The sequence below is a fragment of the Ursus arctos genome, unplaced genomic scaffold (genome assembly GCF_023065955.2).
Source record: "Ursus arctos isolate Adak ecotype North America unplaced genomic scaffold, UrsArc2.0 scaffold_10, whole genome shotgun sequence".
Taxonomy (NCBI): domain Eukaryota; kingdom Metazoa; phylum Chordata; class Mammalia; order Carnivora; family Ursidae; genus Ursus; species Ursus arctos.
Window position 1 is genome coordinate 73,627,126 of NW_026622764.1, and position 23,050 is coordinate 73,650,175.

At 39.5% G+C, this 23,050-nt stretch overlaps 1 protein-coding gene across 4 annotated transcripts in view; it reads left to right on the top strand.

Annotated features, from left to right (window-relative positions):
• The window catches only part of MIPEP (mitochondrial intermediate peptidase), a 203,196-nt gene that overhangs the window by 11,329 nt on the left and 168,817 nt on the right, over positions 1–23,050 (top strand). For all 4 annotated transcript variants that reach the window (XM_026493001.4, XM_026493004.4, XM_048215623.2 and 1 more), the window contains exons 5-8: positions 4,950–5,013; positions 9,109–9,291; positions 9,832–9,988; positions 21,620–21,668. In XM_026493001.4, coding sequence (XP_026348786.2) covers positions 4,950–5,013; positions 9,109–9,291; positions 9,832–9,988; positions 21,620–21,668 — 453 coding nt within the window. The remainder of the gene's footprint in view (positions 1–4,949; positions 5,014–9,108; positions 9,292–9,831; positions 9,989–21,619; positions 21,669–23,050) is intronic.

A 23,050-nucleotide genomic window follows, 5' to 3' on the forward strand; every position in this document is an offset into this window, starting at 1 on the left:
TAGTGCTAACCAATCTATAAAGAAGATTTTTTTGTTGTTACTTAAAATGATTTTGAAGTCATAGACAATAAATGTGCCAGAGTAAGACATTATAAAAATGCTGTATTTAAAAGAGCATTATACTTACACCAGCATAGTCAATTAGATCAATGAAAGAAAAGAGAAATTCAGACGGTCACAAATATATGTAAGACTGTATTTAGTATATGATCGAAGTGTCATTTCCTATCAGTAGGGAAAGACTTGATTTTCAGTAAATGATGTTAGGCCAGTAGATAAATGTAGAAAAAAGTAGATTACTTAAAGGTATACATCTTTTTCAAAAAAAGAAATCATACAAGTGTTGGCAGTATTGGAAGGTGGGAAGTCTGTCTTCTCATGATACCAAAGTCAGACCACCAGAGACTGATTTGAGTATATAAAAACTGCAAACTTTGGTATGGCAAAACTTTTCCACATTCAAAGTCAGAATACACAATGGGACAAATGTTACTTACATGATAAAGAGTTAATATCTTTACTGTGTTAAAAGGCCTTACAGATTACTAAACAAACAAACAAACAAACAAACAAACAAAGCCTGGATCTTCGTATAGAAAATTAGGTAAAGGATTCTTTTGGTGAAACTCTCCTTTCCCAAAATAAGGAATAGCGACAGATGGCCGTTGAACTTGGAACAGCGTAACAGGTGTAACACTGGGAATCCGTGTGAAACGGGCTGCACACGTGGCCTCTACTATTAAACTGGGTGGATATTGGCTCTTTGACTCTGCAGATCTTGTTTTCTCCTCTGAAAGAAGAGAATAAAAAAGTACTTCATAGGTTTATTATGAAGTTTAAATGAAATAATGAAAGTAAAATGCTTTGACAGTTTCTGGTACATCCTTAAAGAAAAATAGAACAGAGAGCCCTTCACTTAACTGAGCTGAAACAGAGCAATAGTGTTTTAATGGCTTGGGATGATGGGTCCTCTCTGGTTAAGTGTAAATTGATAAATATTAATAGAGGACACCTTTTTGATCAATTTAATTTCTTGGAATGTATCCTAAGGAAACAAACAAGGATAAAGAGATGTATTTAACAGGGATTTTTATCATAGCATGGATTACAGGAGTGGGAAAAATGAAAATATTTTTAATCCATATGACCAAACATTACAAACATTAAAAAGCCATGTTTTTGAAGAGTATTTAAAGAGATAGAGAAATGTTCAACGTTTGTGGTATAATTTTAAAAGAAAAAGCAAGATACAAAAATCTATGTTAGTTGACTCCCAATTATTTTAAATAAGTAGTATAACATACTCAGAGTAGATTGGATAGAAGCCAAGGGAAGGTCTTTATTCTTGGTGTTAGCCACAAGTTCATTGCCACCGAGACCGTATCTTTATGAGACCAAAGATGCTGCCTTTGCCTCTGCTTCTCAGGACGGGGTCCTGTTGCGTGTTTCCCACCAGTCCACCTGGCCCAGCAGGCAGAGTTGATGTTTCAGTGTGAGGGAATTAAGTGCCCCTTATGTCGATTCAGAAACTCCACGAACATTTTCAAGTATCCATTATGCGCTGGGCACTGTGCTAATTTCTCTAACCTTATTTAATTTTACATGTTCTGCATAGCCTTAAAAAATAAAAATAAGTAGATTGGAGGGAAATAGAAGAATTTTAATAGTGTTTATCTTTGGTGAGATGAGTGATTTTCATTTTTCCCTAGATTTCTACATAAAGCTGTTATACAATAAACTTATATAATATAATAAACTTACATTATACAATATATTTCCATCCCCATTTATCAACCACTGTTACCTTTTATCTCCTCTTATTAAAATAAACAGAAAATGCCTTTGCTGGAAAAGAGAGAGCGGAATTAGATTGACTGTTCAGGAAGGGAGATCACCGTGAGGTAGAGATAATGGGGATTTTTAGGGGCTTGAGTGAAGCACTTTACATTATTTAAGAAAGAAGGTAAGTGACCAAATTATTAATGTGGTCTATTGAATTTTCAGAATTTTAGAAGAACTTTAATTCTGTCCATTCAAAGCATACTGGCACAATAATCAGGAAGATAAATATACCCTTTATGAAAAGTCAGAGAAAGCCAGGAGAGTAGATCAAATATTTGGATAACTCAATTCCAGAAAACTAGTAGTTTAAAAAAATTATTATTGACAGAAAGAGGTGTTACACATGAAATTGGTTCCAAGCATGCAGCAGGATTAAAGAGAAAGAAAACAATTCTCATTAGCCAAGAAACAGCTTCCGGCACAGCATCAAAGAATTTAATATTCTAAGTAGCTGCTACTAGTTGGAATAAAAACTGAAAATTTCATGCAGTAGGCCTTTGAAAAATTGTCCAAGTATACACTGTTTTATGTTTTTAATTATTGGGATTTGGATGGGGTTGAAATAAATAAGTAATTATCATGGCGGTGTTCTCAGGTTTGTACTCTCTGAATAAAGGAATAAGCTCCTACATGTAAGGCAAATCATAATTATTTTTCATGTTCTGCAATACATATATTGACTTTTTAAAACATTGGTTGAAGCTATTTTTTGTTCCCTCTTTGCTTATTATACTTCAACATGCTTATAAAGCATTTACAACCCAGTTCATGACTTTCCGTCATACGGCTCCTGTACAACCTTTTAAAAAAATTCTGTGTTCTCCTGACAATTTTTTTAAAAAGTAAGTTTGTTTTATTTCTACTTATTTATTTATTTATTTTATTATGTTCAGTTAGCCGGCATATAGTACATCATTAGTTTTTGATATAGTGTTCAAGGATTCATTAGTTGCATATAACATCCAGTGCTCATCACCACATGTGCCCTCCTTAATACCCATCACCCAGTTACCGCATCCCCCAACCCCTCCCTTCCGTAACCCTCAGTTTGTTTCCTGGAGTCCTGAGGCTCTCATGGTTTGTCTCTCTCTCTGATTTCTTCCCGTTCGGTTTTCCCTCCCTTCCCCTGCGGTCTTCCGAGCTATTCCTTATGGTCCACATATGAGTGAAACCATATGATAATTACGTTTCTCTGCTTGACTTATTTCACTTCGCATAATCCCCTCCAGTTCCATCCATGTCGATACAAATGTTGGGTACTCATCCTTTCTGATGGCTGAGTAATATTCCGTTGTATATATGAACCACATCTCCTCTATCCATTTGTCTGTTGAAGGGCATCTCGGCTCCTTCCACAGTTTGGCTATTGTGGGCATTGCTGCTATGAGTTTGTTAAGTGGAAATCATAAATGCTGTTGAAGCCCATAGCAGAGGCCCCTAATTTGGTTGGTAGTGGAGGACAGCCTTCAGAGAGACCTCATGGTGGAGGAGAAGGTGTTTCATGAGGTGCCAGGTTAATCACGCCAAGGACTTCTGACCTTGAGAAAGGTCATCCTATCGGGATGGAGGACGGGAGGCAAGGTTACCCAGTAGGGCTAACTATCGTATGTCAGGGCAAGGGGACAACAGCCTGGACTAGGATAGTGGTAGTAGGGAAGGAAAGAAGGGGTTAATTTAGTTGATTGTCCTGTTTCTTTCTAGTTCTCTTCCCTTTCACCACCAAATAAATAGCTACCATTTACTGTGTAATTTTCATATCGCCGATAAAGAAGTGATGTGCAATTTTTTCTTTCTTACATGTTAGTAATACTAGCATTAGCTCTGTGAGATACACTCTTGTTTCCTGATCCCCTGATACGTATTTATCAGTCAGATTTACTTAAGAGTGATATCAGACTCTTACCTCCTGGACATCAGGGACCACGTGTTCCACTCTAATGTGTGAAGAGCTGTGTGTGTCAGTCCGTGCTTCTGTGGCACAGCATGATAACGTTTTGTTTCCGGCACACACATTTTTTTTCCATTTACGATATGGTGTGAATTCAGTATTTTAATTCCTCTGCTGTCTAATGGGAAGTAAACAATATCAAATTAGCTTGTAACTAAAAAGGGAGAGATGTCCTTCTAAGTATAAAATCTTACAGGAGAAAATTAATGAAAAGTTGCCCATTACTTTGGATATTATCCAAGATACTTTCTGTTCTACTGTTGTTGTTTTCTTATTGTTCTGATGAAATTGTTACATTAGGGAAAGGGTCGGGAAATTAGGGCTGGCTCTTAAGTTTGCAGATGCATTTGATGATTATTAAAAAATGTTGCTCTCTACAATGCAAACTCGTATTAATTCTGGAAATGGTGAGGAACCTTCCCTCACAAGTCTTAAGCAAATTTCGCACAAGGTGGTTGGAAGCTGGTAAGTAGGGAACCTGCTTGATGGTCTCTCTTGGAACTCCCCACTTTATTCATATGCCTGTTAGGAAATTTATTATATCTTTAACCTTGTGTTCATTCATTCAGAAAGTATTTGTCCCCTGATGGGACCATGCCTTATGAAACATATATGTCTTTACCCACAAGCAGCTTGGAGTATACTGCTGTTAAATATACATGCTAGATAGAAATATATTATAGTTAAATGTATACAGGCTTACCTGGTTACAATTGGGCAGCATTTATGTGTCCCACAAGTATTTATTTGGTGGGTTGCCTAAAGTATAAGGAAAACAGTGGACAATTGCATCCATCTCTTCTAGAAAAAGCAGATAAATCTGGCCTCATTGGAGTAATCATTGTCCCTTTGGTTCAGTTAGAGGCTTATTGTATGGTCGTTAGCACAATGTATTTGATACAGATCATCCATAGGAGAGCTTAAAAGCCCCGTCAGTCAGCTGGGTGTTTTGCCTGATTTTTAAGATGTTAAGTTCCTGGCTTCAAACAAATTTGTGTGTGTGTGTGTGTGTGTGTGTGTGTGTGTGTGTGTGTGTATGTGCGCATATACATTTGGCTTTTGGGTAGTATGGTTGAAAAAGTCCAATTTATTTAATAAGAAAGTGATTTTGTTAATAATTATTATTACCCGTTGTAACCTAGGTTTGTTTTGTTTGTAGGCGAGTGGCTGAACTGTTTATGTTTGATTTTGAAATCAGTGGAATCCATCTAGACGAAGAAAAGGTGAATCTTTCCTCTCTGTTTTTTTCTGCTCGTTTTACTAATATTTAGTTGGTATCTTTATTACTACAGTTGTTGTATGTTGCTTAAATTTGCATATCATACAAACTTTAGGTTGTTTGTGTTATGAAATTCTTCTATTATATTTGAATATAGTGCTCTCTGGAAGTTGGTCTATTACCCATGATAATTCAGAATTAAGAAACTACTTGAGACACTTGGGGTATTTTAGATGTCGTGGCATCCTCGATGGGTGATTTCAGGAAAGAGAGTCAAGTGAACAGGAAAGCTGAGAATTTTGAAGATTGAGGTCTGGAAGCGGAGGCACAGGGAATATCACTAAGACCTTTACATAAGTGTACTTATTCATATTCTGCATGTCTTTGACAGATCCACACGGTTTTGTTCTGGAAGTAGGAGGCAGGGGTTATACATTGCGTGCCCCGGAATAGGAGGGACTGTAGACATTGTTCAGACCCCTCCTTTCACCAATACGGAAATAAGACAAAGTGGTTTAAGTTCCCATCCTTAGTGGCCAGAATGTCTAACCCTGTCCACTTCTCCTTCTAGAACACAGCATCCTCAGACACTGTTATGGTTATGCTTTTTTTTTTTTCTTTGTAGGTATGTTTCTCCTACTAAATAGAACATAAAGCCACTTACCTATTAATAGAGATCAGTTTATCGGAGTATGTTGGAAAGTAGAGGTCAGGGTCTTGGGGATATGTAGCACCTGCAGTAGGTAATATCATTTTGCTTGGTGCTGGGTTTGAATAATGCTGGGTCATTTGTGCACCACGGTGTTCACGTGGCTTTAAGGGCTCAGCACAAGACTACTGACCTAACCCTGAGCCTGCACAGGCCGCCAGCAGTCCCCAAGGCTGACAGGCTCTGCTGTATATTTATGTTGTTTAAAATGGACACACTGGCCCCTCTTCAAGCCAGTTCTTTATTACTGCTTCTCTGTATAATGAATTCACTAGTCTGAGTCACTCAAATAAAAATTTGGGGTCAGCTCACATTTTTTTATTCCCCATACTTCCATGTCTTAATTAGTGGCAAAGTCCTCGGATTGTTTCTGTAGAGCTCCTACATCTGTCTGCATCCCCCAAATAGCTCATGAACCTTATCACCATATATCTGGGCTGTCTGAAAGGTCTTTGTCTTTCTGATACTCATTATAATTAACAGTGATGAAGCATTTGCTATTTGAAGTGTGTATTTCTCATCAGATCTTCATAACGGCTTTGAGGCTGTTAGAGTATTATAATGATAGTAATACTCTAAGGCTTTTAGAGTATTACTGTCATTCCGGTTTCATAGATGAGGAACTGAGGCACCTAGAATTTATGTGATCTACCCAAGGTCATGGAGCTAGTAGGTGGAGGAGGCTTGGACTCCAGAGCCTGCTCAACTATCCCTGCTCAGGTTTTCTGCTGGTCATTCTGACCTGTCTGTGAACATTGGTGTGATTTCCTTAAAGTATTGATTTCATCATTATTGTCCTGCCCAGAACCTCTCAGTCACTTTCCATTGCCAGTAGCAGCTAATACGTAACAAAGAACGTACACGGCGATTCTCTCCCAGCCCTCCCTGTGCTCCCCTGTAATTCATTACACTCTGCCTTTCGTGTGTGGCCCCCGGCCTCCTCTCCCTCCTCTGCTCACCAGGCCTGCCTGCCTTCAACCCCCGCTAAGGCCTCATCCTCAGACCACTGTGTCTGTGAAGCTTTTATCCCCCAGGTGGGATTTTGTATTCATCTAAATTCCCATTTGACGTCTTTTATGCACATGGTATTTATCTTTAAGGGCCTTTTATCGAGGCTCTTCCTATTGCATTACTTATGTAAATTAGAGGCTTCTCAAGGACCAAGAATGCCAGTCATGTTTTTTCCGGTTTTGGCCTCAGCAAATACTGAATGACTGTATGATGAATCGTAATAATGCTAGCTAATATTCATCAAATTTGATATTCAGAAGGAAGATAGTGGAGAATAGTAGAGTTGCTAGGAGAGAATCTAGATGAATAGTTTTGTTATTTTATGTAATCCTCAAGAAAGATGTTTTTGAAACTTTACGCAAAAGTATTGTGTGTCAAGTCAAGGTCTGTGTCAGCATCATTGGACCTGCTGCTTTTACTTCTCGAGTGTTCTTACAAGGATAGCTGCCCTTCCTGGCAAATAACTCCCTGGAGCCCACGAACCATTAAAGATGCAAGTAGAGTAAACCCACTGAACTCCTCTCTCGTACCTTCTGTGTCTGTTCTCCATGGGCCTCCATTAGGACAGGTTAAAAGGAAACATGTTACCCTTTTTAAAAGAGAGATCTTGAAAGAAACCCACCAACATAATTTATAAATTGTAAGGGCCTGTGTATTCTTTTGGCATTCTTCCTAGGTTATTCCTTATTTAATTTTTAAGATCTCATATGAGTATAACTTAAAAGTTTAAAATGAATGGAAGTATGTGTTTTTTAGCAATCATTTGATAAATAACACAACAATTTCATAGAATTCTTTGAGTTCAGAGTACTGCATCTTTATCTCAGAATGATGAAATGCCTAGGAAATTGGTGAAGTCAGGAAGTAAACCCAGTTGTTGATTTTCTGAGGATTTTAACAGGTGATAAATTCTTTGAAATAATTGTGTCACTTTTTTCCCCTCCAGAGTAAAGGCTTTGGGGAATATTTTTGGAATTATAGTGTAATTTCCAAATCTTTTACCTTTTTGGCTATTCCACTAGTTACCATTAGGTGGCGATAAATGGCCATAGTAGAAACAAATAGGTAAAGAGAAATCTGGACTATGAAGACATTGAAGTATCTGAAAACTAATTTTTCCTATGAAGTTTGAATTCTCTATATTGTAAATTTTTTTAAAGTGTGGAGCCCAGTGTGGGGCTTGAACTCACAATCCTGAGATCAAGATCTGAGCTGAAATCAAGAGTCGGATGCTTAACCCACTGGGCCACCCAGGCACCCCTATATTGTAAAATTTTTGGTTGTTAAAATATACTTAATTTTTCCCAGCATCTTATCAAGTGTACTTCAGCATCTTAAATATCTTTTAAAAAGCATTAGTGCTGCTTAACCATTTTTTAGGGTCATAGTACAATTTAGAATGTTGACAGCTAGTGACCCCTATCCCAGAAAGATCTACATCTGATTTCACCTGAAGCCCATCATAAGCACAGGTCAAGATGCCCAGCTAGTGTTCTAGTAACACTAACTACAAATTCACCCTTGTCCTCCAATAGACCGGACTGATGACATGGACTACTTTATGTTTCCTCCAAAACATATGTGGCGCCCCCTTTGATAATACACATTTTCTCGGGCGATTGTATGTCCTACCGGTGAGACTGCCAGAAAACAGTCCTGTGGGTGTGCCAGCGCCGTCCACATCATCGTCACTGAGCCGGCGTGCCGCCGGGTGCCAGGCGCGGAGCTGGAGGGCCGGCCCTGCCCTGCGGCTCCGGCTGGCTCTGCTCCCCACTCCACTGCCGTGCTTCTGTCACTGCTCAAGTGTGGGCAGCCCCCTCTGAATGTTCACTATACTCTTGTGAAGACCTGCAGAAATTCTTTTACTTTCCCTCTACCTTTTTTGTCTCATCTTTTAGGACCCAGTATATTTTCAAATTTGCCCTTCAAATACTTGCTCTCTTTAGTCTACAAATACTCCTAAGTATCATATTGACTAGATTCAACCTACTGCTCTCCAATTCACTTAACTAAGAGGTTATTTGGGGGGATAGGGAAGGATTCTGTACTTCCCAGTGTTGTTAATTTCAGAGATTAGTTATATAACCTAGGCACAAAATAGAACTCTAGCGTTTATATAAATCTTAAAGTATAGAAACACTATATAAACTGTTAGGATATTAAATATCTATCAAAAGTAGAATTTACTTATAGTAAATTATTATGTATTTATGACATAAGCAATATACTCAATGTTCATTTTATTTAACATATTTAGTATCTTAGTCAATTAATTTAACCATATATGTTGCTTTACCATCCTTACAGATGGTCTATTAAATCAGTTGTGAACTATTACTTTCAATGCCTTTAAATAACTTTTACTCCATCTGGATCTAGCGTAAAAGAGCAGTGGACCTGAATGTGAAAATCTTGGACTTGAGTAATACATTTCTTATGGGAACTAACTTTCCCAACAAGATTGAGAAGCATCTCTTACCAGAACACATTCACCGTAACTTTGTAGTCACAGGAAGTCACGTCATAATTGATGGTCTACATGCAGAAGCTCCAGACGACTTGGTATGTGTAGTCCACTCTCTTCATAGCTTAGCTCCCGTCTGAGTGTTGCTGTTTTAACCCACAATTCAGTGATAATGTAATCATACCTTTAAAAATACTTGAGTGTTACTAAGCCCTAAAATTCTACTGTGGGCTTATTAATTCCATAAATGCTTTGAATGATGAAAATGGCTTTATCATTCATGTCTCATAAAGAACTCCTCATGTTTAAAGTATGATAAATAACAGTTGACGTTTGAGATACTCAGATTCTTAATGCCTGTAGTCTTCATGTGGTTAAGGGTGCTTTAGGGCACATGCACTGGGTAAAAGTTTATTCCACCATACCTCAAAACAGAGAACTCTAGTCAAGAATGTGTTTGTATCCTATGCTAGTTTATGAATCTAGAAGCTTTATGCACCCTGTATAAACCCTTATTTTATTTTTAAAGCAATGATCACCTGTAGAATAGAGAAGTGAGAGTTAGCCTACATTGTCATTGCATGGGCCTTTGTATCTTGGTACTTATTGTATCTTCTACCATTACATTTTAAATATAGGTTCGAGAAGCTGCTTATAAAATTTTTCTTTATCCCAATGCGGGTCAGTTGAAGTGTTTGGAAGAATTGCTCAGCAACAGAGACCTTCTGGCCAAGTTAGTGGGGTACTCCACATACTCCCACAGAGCCCTCCAAGGCACAATAGCCAAAAATCCAGGTAAGCTTGTTCACCCAGCTTTTCAGGACAAAATAGGATTTTTGCAAAACAACTTCTGATTTAAAATAGCTATAAATCAGTGTTCTCTTTTTAATATACTCAGAGACCCATTTATTGAGATTTTCTATATCTTTATATAGAACTGACTTCTAAATAGAGCTCATAGTTTGGAATATATTCTCTCCAACCAAGGTAATTTATTTCTTGTGCCTGTTGAGAGTTAAGTCATACTTAAGTATTCATGGATGCTAATTTCAGTTATTTACATTTTAACTCAGCTAGTTTCTATGGCCAGCCTAACCAAATTGGTTAGAGTTAGTGTGAAAGAGGAGGAAAGATCAATAAATGTTGAAGACAGGGTTGAATATACGCTTGGGCTATAAAAACACGTAGTTCTATAAACCTCAGTTTTAGAGAGAAGAGTGCTGGATGGCACTCTTTGCATAAAGGTGGGGAAAAAGCGTCCAGGGGTTTGTGAGAATCTTGCCTCGTGTTCTGTTGAGTCCTTTATGATTTAGAATGTATAAAAGAAAGCACTACAGAATAGTAATAATGTAAGTGTATATAGTAAGCTTTTTCAAAGGCGTATTAAATTGCAGTCACAGTTCAGACACTGAGTCAGGAATGAATAGGGTAGTTGCGATGGTAGAACTGTTCAGAATCAAGATATCTTTTAGAGGGGCGCCTGGGTGGCTCAGTCGTTAAGCGTCTGCCTTCGGCTCAGGGCGTGATCCCGGCATTCTGGGATCGAGCCCCACATCAGGCTCCTCCACTGGAAGCCTGCTTCTTCCTCTCCCACTCCCGCTGCTTGTGTGCTATCTCTTGCTGGCTGTCTCTCTCTCTGGCTGTCTCTCTCTCTGTCAAATGAATAAATAAAATCTTTTTTTTTGTGTGTGAGTGTGTTTTTTTAATTGATTTTATTTATTTATTTATTTATTTATTTATTTATTTATTAATAATGATTTTTTATTATATTATGTTAGTCACCATACAGTACATACCTGGTTTTCGATGTAAGGCTCGATGATTCATTAGTTGTGTATAACACCCAGTGCACCATGCAATATGTGCCCTCCTTACTACCCATCACCGGCCTATCCCATTCCCCCACCCCCCTCCCCTCTGTAGCCCTCAGTTTGTTTCTCATAGTCCATAGTCTCTCATGTTTCATTCCCCCTTCTGATTACCCCCCCTTTCTTTATCCCTTTCTTCCCCTACTGATCATTCTAGTTCTTATGTTCCATAGATGAGAGAAATCATATGATAGTTGTCTTTCTCTGCTTGACTTATTTCACTAAGCATTATCTCCTCCAGTGCCGTCCATGTTGTAGCAAATGTTGAGAACTCATTCTTTCTGATAGCTGAGTAATATTCCATCGTATATATGGACCACAACTTCTTAATCCAGTCATCTGTTGAAGGGCATCTCGGCTCCTTCCACGATTTAGCTATTGTGGACATTGCTGCTATGAACATTGGGGTGCATATGGCCCTTCTCTTCACTACGTCTGTATCTTTGTGGTAAACACCCAGTAGTGCAATGGCTGGATCATAGGGTAGCTCAATTTTTAACTTTTTAAGGGACCTCCACACTGTTTTCCAGAGTGGCTGTACCAACTTGCATTCCCACCAACAATGTAGAAGGGATCCCCTTTCTCCACATCCTCTCCAACAATTGTTGTTTCTTGCCTTGTGTATTTTTGCCATTCTAACTGGCGTAAGGTGGTATCTCAGTGTGGTTTTGATTTGAATTTCCTTGATGGCTAATGATTTTGAACATTTTTTCATGTGTCTGTTAGCCATTTGTATGTCTTCATTGGAAAAGTGTCTGTTCATATCTTCTGCCCATTTTTTGATTTGTTTATTTGTTTCTCGTGTGTTGAGTTTGAGAAGTTCTTTGTAGATCTTGGATACCAGTCCTTTATCTGTAGTGTCATTTGCAAATATCTTCTCCCATTCCGTGGGCTGCCTCTTAGTTTTTCTGACTGTTTCCTTGGCTGTGCAGAAACTTTTAATCTTGATGAAGTCCCATAAATTCATTTTATCTTTTGTTTCTCTTGCCTTTGGGGATGTATCATGAAAAAGGTTGCTTTGGCCGATGTCGTAGAGGTTGCTGCCTATGTTCTCCTCTAGGATTTGGATGGATTCCTGTCTCACATCGAGGTCTTTCATCCATTTGGAGTTTATTTTTGTGTATGGTGTGAGAGAGTGGTCAAGTTTCATTCTTTTGCATGTAGCTGTCCAATTTTCCCAGCACCATTTATTGAAGAGACTGTCTTTTTCCCACCGGATGTTTTTTCCTGCTTTATCAAATATTAGTTGCCCAAAGAGCTGAGGGTCCATTTCTGGGCTCTCTATTCTGTTCCACTGGTCTATGTGTCTGTTTTTGTGCCAGTACCATGCTGTCTTTGTGATCACAGCTTTGTAGTACAGCTCGAAATCCGGCATTGTGATGCCCCTAGCTTTGTTTTTCCTTTTCAACAGTTCCTTGGAGATTCGGGGCCTTTTCTGTTTCCATACAAATTTAAGGACTGTTTGTTCCAGTTCTTTGAAAAATGTCCTCGGTATTTTGATCGGGATAGCATTGAAAGTGTAGATTGCTCTGGGTAGCATGGACATTTTAACTATGTTAATTCTTCCGATCCATGAGCATGGAATATCTTTCCATCTTTTTATGTCTTCCTCAATGTCTTTTAAGAGTGATTTATAGTTTCTAGAATAAAGGTCCTTTACGTCTCTGGTTAAGTTAATTCCAAGGTAACGTATGGTTTTTGGTGCTATTGTAAATGGGATGGATTCCCTAATTTCTCTTTCTTCGTTCTCGTTATTCGTGTACAGAAATGCAACTGATTTCTGAGCATTGATTTTGTATCCCGCCACGTTACTGAATTGCTCTATAACTTCTAATAGTTTGGGAGTGGCTTCTTTTGGGTTTTCCATATAGAGTATCATGTCATCTGCGAAGAGAGACATTTTGACTTCTTCTTTGCCGATTTGAATACCTTTGATCCCTTTTTGTCATCTGATTGCTGTTGCAAGGACTTCTAGTACTATGTTGAATAATAGTGGCGAGAGTGGGCATCCTTGTCGTGTTCCTGATCTTAAGGGAAAGGCTTTCAGCTTTTCCCCATTGAGAATAATATTTGCAGTAGGCTTTTCATAGATGGCTTTTATGAGATTGAGAAATGTACCTTCTATTCCTACACTCTGAAGGGTTTTAATCAGGAAAGGATGCTGTATTTTGTCAAATGCTTTTTCGGCATCGATTGAGAGGATCATATGGTTCTTGAGTCTTTTCTTGTTGATATGATGTATCACGCTGATTGATTTGCGAATATTGAACCACGCTTGCATCCCAGGTATGAATCCCACTTGATCGTGATGGATAATCCTTTTAATGAACTGTTGGATTCTATTAGCAAGTATCTTGTTGAGGATTTTGGCGTCCATATTCATTAGGGAGATCGGTCTGTAATTCTCCTTTTTGAGGGGGTCTTTGCCTGGTTTGGGGATCAAGGTAATATTGGCCTCATAGAATGAGTTTGGTAGCTTTCCTTCTGTTTCTATTTTCTGAAATAGCTTTAGGAGAATAGGTATTATTTCTTCTTTGAATGTTTGGTAGAATTCCCCAGGAAAACCGTCCGGGCCTGGAGTTTTGTTATTTGGAAGGTTGTTTATCACTGACTCAATTTCTTCACAATTAATTGGCCTGTTTAAGAAATCAATTTCTTCCTGTTTCAATCTTGGTAGTTTATAGGTTTCCAGGAAGGATTCCATCTCTTCCAGATTGCTTAGTTTATTGGCATATAGCTGTTGATAAAAATTTCTAATAATCCTTCCAATTTCAATGGTGTTCGTCGTGACCTCTCCTTTTTCATTCATAATTTTAATAATCTGGGTCCTTTCTCTTTTCTTTTGGATAAGTCTTGCCAGTGGTCTGTCAATTTTATTGATTCTCTCCAAGAACCAGCTTCTAGTCCTGTTGATCTGTTCTACTGTACTTCTGGTTTCTGCTTGATTGATTTCAGCTTTAATTTTGGTCAACTGCTTCCTTGTGCGTGGATTAGGCCTGTCCCTCTGTTGCTGTTCCAGCTTCTTGAGGTGAGAATATAAAAACTGCATTTTAGATTTTTCTATTCTTTTGAGTGAGGCTTGGATGGCTATGTATTTCCCCCTTAGGACTGCCTTTGCAGTATCCCATAGGTTTTGGACTGTTGTATTTTCATTCTCATTGGTCTCCATAAATTGTTTAAATTGATTTTTGATTTCCTGGTTTATCGAGTCATTCCTGAGCAGGATGGTTCTTAGTCTCCAAGTGTTTGAGTTTCTTCCAAATTTTTCCTTGTGGTTGAATTCCAATTTCAGAGCGTTGTGGTCTGAGAATATGCAGGGGATAATTTCAATCTTTTGGTATCGGCTGAGACCTGTTTTGTGTCCCAGAACATGGTCTATTCTTGAAAATGTTCCATGGGCATTAGAATAGAATGAGTATTCTTTGGTTCTGGGGTGTAGTGTTCTATATATATCTAAGAGGTCCAACTCATCGAGTATGGCATTCAAAGCCTTTGATTCTTTGCTTAGTTTTTGCCAGGGTGTTCTGTCTATTTCTGAGAGTGGAGTGTTGAGGTCCCCTACTATTAATGTATTTTTATCTATATGTCTCTTTATTCTGGTTTAGAGTTGGCTTGTGTATCTTGCTGCTCCCCTGTTGGGGGCATATATATTTATAATTGTCATATCCACTTGTTGAATACTTCCTTTAAGAATAATATAGTGCCCTTCTGCATCTCTAACTATAGTCTGTAGTTTAAAATCCAGTTTATCTGATATGAGAATTGCTACCCCAGCTTTCTTTTGAGGTCCATTTGCGTGAAAGATGGTACTCCATCCCCTTACTCTCAGTCTGAATGCATCTTTGGGTTCGAAATGAGTCTCTTGTAGACAGCAAATGGATGGGTCATTTCTTTTTATCCAATCTGCAACCCTGTGGCGTTTAAAGCAAGAATTTAAACCATTAATGTTAAGACTGAGTACTGAGAGATATGCTTTTAACTCTGCCATGTTGTCAGTAAAGTCTTTGTATTGGCTGTGACTTTCTGTTTTGTATCACTCTTGGGGCCTTTTTACTTTTATAGAACCCCCCGTAATACCTCCTGTAGGGCTGGTTTCGTGGTTACGAAATTGGCTAGTGACTGTCGATTCTGAAATGTCTTTATTTCTCCATCAATTCTGAATGACAGCCTTGCTGGATAAAGGATCCTTGGCTGCATGTTTTTCTCTGAAAGAGCTTTAAAAATGCTCCCCCAACCCTTTCTCTCATTCCAGGTCTGTGTAGACAGGTCTGACGTAATTCTGATGCCTTTGCCTCGGTACGTGAGAAATTTCTTTGCCCTGGCCGCTTTCAATACTGTATCCTTGGATCTCATATTTGCGAATTGCACTATGACGTGACGTGGTGTAGGTCTGTCATGGTTGAGCTTTGGAGGGGTCCTCTCTGCCTCTTGGACACGAATGTTTGTTTCCCTTGCTAGATTAGGGAAGTTTTCAGCTACAATTTGTTCAAATATCTCTTCTAGACTTCTGTTTTTCTCCACCCCCTCGGGGATGCCGATGATTCTAACATTGGATCGTTTCGTTGAGTCAGTAATCTCCCGTAACCAACATTCGTGGGCGTGGATTTTTTTAAGACCATCTTCTATTTTCATTTTTTCCTCTATTAACCCATCCTGCAATTCACTAACCCTTTCCTCCGCTTCGGTGACCCTGGCCGTCAGAGCCTCTAGTTTTGTCTGCATTTGGCTCATAGAATTTTTAATTTCTGTCAAATTCGCTCTCATTTCCGCCCTTAGGGATTCTATATTCTCAGTAACATTTTCCTGAATACTTTTTTCAAGTCTACTCATTATCTTGACCATTGTTACTCTGAATTCCATTTCTGATAATTTGGTTACATCCATATCCGTTACTTCTGTGGCAGAGGCCACTGACTCACTGTCTTTTCTTTGCTGGGGGGTGCTTCTCCTTCTTGTCATTCTAATGAGGGGAGGTTGCGGGGTTGTCCAGAGCCCAAAATTATTGACTGGGTCCCAGGCCGTGCCCCTTGTTTTATAGGGATCTTAGAGATGTGGGCTTCTTCTTTAAAGATTTTATTTATTTACTTATCTGAGAGAGGGAGACAGACAGTCAGCAAGAACGGAACAGAAGCAGGGGAGTGAGAGAGGAAGAAGCAGGCTTCCAGTGGAGGAGCCCGATGAGGGACTCCTTTCCGGAACGCTGGGATCACGCCCTAAGCCGGAGACAGGCGCTCAGTGACTGCGCCACCCAGGCGCCTCCGGTTGTGGGCTTCTTGATTTTTCAGCCTGCCTTCTGGGGGAGGGGCCTGCCGCGCCGTTACTCAGGCAATCCTGTTTGGTTAGAGTCTCCCTGTCCCCTGCGAGGGGGGATGGGGATGGGCACTCTCTGAGCCGGTATTTCCAGGCTTTTGTTCTCTGGCGGCTTTCCCTGGCGGCCGGCTATGCCTCTTCTGAGGGTCAGAGCAGCAGAGGCTGCATTGTCACAGAACAGAGGGATTGCGGCCCGTTCTCCACTGATGTTCTGGCCACTTTAACTCTATTACTGTCAACCCTGCAGCGTCCTGGGATGTGCGCACCAACTTGGCGTCCCTGCCCTCACTTCCAGGGCCGGCGCGTCTCTGTCCTTTGTGTTTCTAATGCCGCCAGCCACCGGCCGCCCCGCACGCTCCCGGGTCTCCCGGTCTCAGTCTATGCCTGGTGAGCACACCTCGATTCCGGAGTTTCGGGAGAAGCCTGGTGGCGCGCGCACCCGGTTCAGGGTCTCAGTCTGCTGTTTCGCGGGTGCCGTCCGCGAGTCCGCCCGCTCCCCCGTGCAGGTGGCCCGCCAGCCGCCAGCTGCCCCACGCACGCTCCAGGAGCTCCTGGTCTCAGTCTGGATCCCGTGAGCACACTGGGATTCTGGTGTTCCGGGAGATGCCTGGTGGCGCGCGTTCACGGCTCACCGGTCTCAGTCCGCTCTCTCGCGGGTGCCCTCTGTGAGTCCGCCCGTTCCCCTGTGCAGGTGGCTGCCGCTTCCCGGCGCCCAAACGCGGCGGCTCCCTCCCCCTTCCGTTTATCTTCCGATATCTGTGCACGGATTACAGCTCCCCGCTTCGTACCTCAATACTCAGCGCTGGAGATGTTCATTTGTAGAGATCCAGATGCATCATCCTGCGTCTCAGGCTGATTCCGTGGTTATTTAGGCTGGTCTGGTACCTATCCAGCTCGACTCAGGGGACCGGCTGAAAAAGGGGTCCCCTACTCCTCCGCCATCTTAACTCCCTCTCCAGAATAAATAAAATCTTTAAAAAAAAAAAAAGATATCTTTTAGAGGTCGAATCTACGAGACTTGGTGATGGGTTGAGAGGGAGTAGGAGACAGCATGTTGGGTACCCTTGGTTTCCGGTTGTGCATGTGGGTGGACGTGCCATTCACGGATAGAGGGAATGCTAGAAATGAACTCTGTATAGGAGGAAGACCACATTGTTAATTCTGTTCTGAAATTATTCCTTCCGTGCATATCCCTTCTCTCTCTAGTATGTTCTAAAAAAATGGCCATTTCTTTTGTAAACGGCTATTCCCTTGACCTTTCAAGGCTGTACGCGAAACCGCAGGCAAAAGCACACTCATTCCTTTGCTCATGTTGTTCCCTGCATGCGGCAGAGCTCCCCTCTCCCAATCTGTGTGATAAAATCCTATACAGTTTTTCAGTGCTCAGCTTAAAACCTACCTCTTTCACAAAGCCTTTCACTTCCCCTAGACACCCTTGTCTCTGAACCCCTTAAGTGCATACAATTTGTTTCACCCCATTTAACTCCTAAATAGATCTTATGTCATTTTGTATGTTTTTCTCTGGGCATTGTTGTCACCTAGTTGCTAACAATAATTTATCATTATTATTATTATATGTACAGTTGATCCTTGAATGATGAGGGAGGGCTGACACCCCCCCAAACCTATACAATTGAAAATTCACGTGTAACTTTTGACTCCCCCAAAGCTTGACTACTACTGGCCCACTGATCATGGGAAGCCTTACTGATAACAAACGATTGATTAACCTATATTTGGTATGTTGTATGTATTATATACTGTATTCTTACAATAAAGTTAACTAGAGAAAAAATGTTATTAAGAAAAACAAACACATTTATAGTACTGTACCGTATTTGTTGAAAATATCCTTGTATAAGTGGACTACACAGTTCAAACCTGTGTTATTCAAGGGTCAGCTAAAATAATAGTAAGATGCTTACCCTGGGCCATTATTTCATTTAATTTCTGTGCAACTGTGTGAGGTAGATGTTTGTATCTACCTCATAGGATAGAAACCCAAGGTTAGTTATAGTGCCGAAAAGTGACAGGACTGAAACTTAACCCCATGCTCTAAACTTATGGTCTTTATAAGCTGTTTGAGACCAAACAGGTGGTATAAAAGATATCATCTTCATTCTCTGTTTTCATCCATTGATTCAACAAATATTTGCTGAGTGCCCACTATATGTCAGATATGATTCTAGGACCTAGAAATAAATCAATGTATAAAACAGATGAAATTCCTGCTTTTGTGTAGTTTATATTTCTGTAAGGGAGAAAGAACAAAATCCATGTAAGAAACACAGTAGGTTAGTAGTTAATACAAGTTGTGGAGAAAACTGAATGGGGAAGGGGATAAAGAATGTGAGCGTTTGGCGGTGGTGTTGGATTTTCAGCTGAGTTGCCCTGGAGGGGCTCGCTGAGGATGTGGGGCATGGGAGTGTAGATTTGAAGGAGGTACAGGAATAAGCCTATGGCTCACTAGGGGAAGAAAGTTCCAGATGGACACACTGCGAGCGTGGAGGTCCCTAGGGTAGCTTGACACATTTGAGGAAAAGCAAAAGGGCAAAGCGGTGAAGTGGAGTCAGTGAGGGGAATGGTAAGAGGTGGAGGCAGACGAAGGAGGAGCTGTGTTCAGCAGGGCTTTTCCTTTAGTGAGATGGGAAGTTGTTGGGGGGTTTTAAGCAGAGAAATAAGGTGATCCGACTTAGATTTTGCTGGCCGGTCATGTGCTGCTGACACTGAGATAGATCGCAGAGAAGCACGGGTGGAGGAGAGGCCATGTAGAAGCTGTTTTGCAGTAATCCCGATGAGAAGGATGGCAGCTTGACCAAAACGGTGGCAGTGGAGGGTTTTGCAATGTGTCCGATTCTGGATATATAGCATTTTGAAGGGGAACCAAGGTTTTTAACCTGATCAACTGAAGAGACGTAGTGAGTTACTGCTAACTAAGGTGGGGAGGACTGGAGGCTTGGTTTTGTTCAAGTTAAGTTGAGATGCCAGTTGGTGTTCACATGGTGATGTTGAATAGGCAGTTAGATGTGTATCTGTGGAATTGAGGACAGAGTGCTGAGCCAGAGATATAAATCTGGGTCTTTATTCATTTATTTAAATATTTATTTATTTATTTTAGAGAGAGAGCGTGTGAGTGAGGGAAGCACAGGGAAAGGGAGAGAATCTCAAACAGACTCCCCATTGAGCACAGAGCCTAACTTGGGGCTCAATCTCATGATGCTAAGATCATGACCTGAGCCAAAATCAAGAGTCAGACACTTAACCAACTGAGCCACCCAGTTGCCCTTGGGTCTTTATTTAAATTCATGAGATTGTATGAGACCTCCAAGGGAGCGAGTCCATCTAAAGAAGAACAGAAGTCTGGGAAGTGAGCCCTGGGGCCCTCCAAGTTTAAGAGGTCAGAGATACGAGGGAAAACCTGTAATAGCCGCCAAGAAGGAGCATGAGTGAGAGAGGAGAAAATGAACTGAGTGGATGGTCTTAGAAGCCAAGTGAAGTGTCCTAAGGAGAGAGTCATCAGCTGACTCAAATGCTGAGGGCAGGTGCGGCCTGAAGAGGGTTGAGAATTGACCACTGAGGTGAGCAGTGTGGACTGGAGGTCCCTGGTCCTGTAGCAGCTAATGCCAGATGTCACCACCAGTGAATCCATTGCTCAGTAGGTGGTTAGTATGGTCACAGTTTGGAGTTAGGCTACTGTACAGTCACATAGGATGTGACTTGTGTCCTTAAGGAATTTAAAATTTATTTGCGGGGATCAGTTATATAAATATAAAGATTAATAATTATATAGGTCAGTGTCTTCCCAGTGCCAAATGAGTGGTATGTATAGACAGCACAGTACTGTAGGATTTTAGGAGTTCGGGAAGTTTGTCTGATGCGACTATGCTTGTTGAGGGTTTTGTGAGGGAAGTGAAACTGGAAATTGAAGATGAGGGAAAAGGGGAGCTTTCAGCAGAGAGAAGGAGGAAGGCAGGATGTAAGCAAGGGTTAAGGTGGGCATTCATGTGAATTAGGTGAATTAGGAAATAATTTTCCAGTGAGGCATTTATTGATTTTCGGGGCCTTTCCAACTCATTTTTGTAATATGACGATTTTTCAGGTGGATTAATTGAGGTAGACTTTTCACGTGTAAAATAGCTAGAAAAACAAAAATGGGTGAAAGTAAAAAAAAGTTCAGAAATAAAAAGCAAGTACAGACTTATTTGAAAATACTGCCCTATGGCAGCTGGTATGATATCCTGAAATAAGATTTCATTTTTAATGAAATAACGTTTTTTCTCCAAGGCCTAATATGATTTAACATGGTGCATGAGGCAGTGTTTTCAGGATTACTATATACAAGGCTTGTTAAGGATCGGCAGTGGCCGGAAACCCCATGGCTTCTTGGTTTAGGCTAACCTCCATTCTTTTTCTCAGCTTTTATTTTACTCAGAAAGAAGATAAATTGGAGATGGCAGGAAACTTAAAACCATATACAAGATCATCTGGAAAATATAAAAACAGTGTTTGTGGCAAACTCTAAAATACATGTGAAAGCTCTCTGTACATAAATCAATGGCAAAAAGTGGTAAATTAAAAAATACATGTGAAAAATTCCCTATCATGGGAAATAATGATAGTTGCACTATGTTGCCTTTATGAGTTTGTAATAAATAGATGACAACTATGGCTGAAGTATTTAAGTGCTTAAAAAAAATCCTAGCAGAGCTTAAATTTCTAACGTTCTAATTTTGGCATATTTTCCTGAATAGATTATTCTCAGCTGTAAATAAAAATTAAAAATAGTTGTCCAGGAAAACATTGATTTTTAAAATCTAATTTTCAGTGAATCATGCTTCTTAAATTGTACTGATTTTTATGAACAAATCAGAGTCTAGCTATCTTTTTAAAACTCAGGAAAAATTAGAACGGTCTAAAAACTTATTTTTTCTCTGACACATGTGAGTAGATAGAAACACATTGAAATTTTGGAAATTTTTTTAGTTCTCTATTCACTCCTCATTTTGAGGTATAATGAAAGGCTTTGGATTATTACTATGTTTAATTTCTTTTCTGATAAATTGATCATCATCATCTGGAAATATTTATTATATGCTTAGTATATGTTAGCAACCCTGGCACCCTTTGAAAATGATCACTTTAATGGCATTGTAGTGCATAGATTATGACCATTACATTTTAATTTTAACAGGTATGTTAATTATATTTTATGTAATTAAAGACATTTTCTTTTGGATTTCATTTTTAGAGACTGTCATGCAGTTCCTTGAGAAACTATCAGACAAACTTTCTGAAAGGTTAGTTTTTATTCTATTTGTTAGAGTGTGTATCATGTTTTTTTAAAGAAGACTCCATTTATAAAAAATTAGGAGGTGACCTATTAAGAATGTAAGTATGGGAATATTGGGTCAGATCTGTGGACTAGTCAGCAGGAGATTGGATTACCTCTGAGGAATACTTAGCACATAGCTGTCTTCCTAAGGTGACAATCTTGAAAACTTAGGCTGTCCCCTCTGATGAACTAGTTCATTGTCTTAGGAACCCATCACTGATGTGTAATTAAACATTTTTTTCCAAGCCTTTTGGAAACTATGTTTTCAACTCGTACCACTAATTTTATAAAGTTCATAAAGCAGTGTTTCTCTTCTTTTGGCCTAAATATAGGTGGCTCCTGGATATGGTAAATTGACCTGTGGTTTGGATCTTAAGAATGATCTGCCTCAACTTTTGTAGTTCTCTGTAGTGAGTCACTTTGTTGTATTCCTGCCTTTCCGTCTTTGATAGAGTCATTTGTCCTTCGCTGGTCCTCTTCTAGTGCTTTGCTGAGAGGCCACGCTCCGGAGCCTTCAGATACCGAGGATTCCAGGAAGAGGCACATCGTGGTTGTCTCATAATGCTGTCCAGCATTTCCTTTGCCTTTTTGACTACACCAGCATGTTAAATTTTAGCTCAAATTTCCTTTTTCTGTTATTGTAAACTCATGCCTTAGAACCCAATCCTCTCTAATTTGGATTATGTTTATAAATTCTAAACTTTTCTTTTAATCTAGTGAACCATTGTGGGTTTGATTTAATGAAGAGGACATGTTAATTATGCAGTTAGTTGAGAATTTTCTCTACTTTGCTTTATTAAGTGGTAGTATTCTTTCTTCCCTTGTATGTAATTATAGATTATATTTTGAGCAAACATATCTTCAGATTTTTACAGTTATATATAGGAGTTAATTCTAATAGAAACTTCATGTTCTTTAGATATTAAGCACATATTTGAATATTGCCCAGCTAAAGTTTTTCTGTAAGGGAAAAATTATGAAAAGTAAACTTAAATATAATCTGTTCATTTTTTTTAATAGAAGGTAATTTGTTAGTCTCTTACCTTTTTAATGTATAGCAAAGAGCAGAGATTTAAAGTTTTCTGGTAGTAACCTTTACATGTATATGTAACATTGTTAATTTTTCCAAGCTTGAATACTTTCAAGTCCTATATCTATCTGCTAGGGTATTTTCTAAGGTAGAAATTGCGGTAATTTACTGATGATATACTGCTGTCCATTCTAACACAGATAAAATTTGGATTAATACTGGTTTACATTTGCACTACAGATTACTTCCAATTTTATCGTAAACACTAGAAAGTCACATAAGAAAACTAGTTCTTTTTTAAAAAAAATATTTAAATT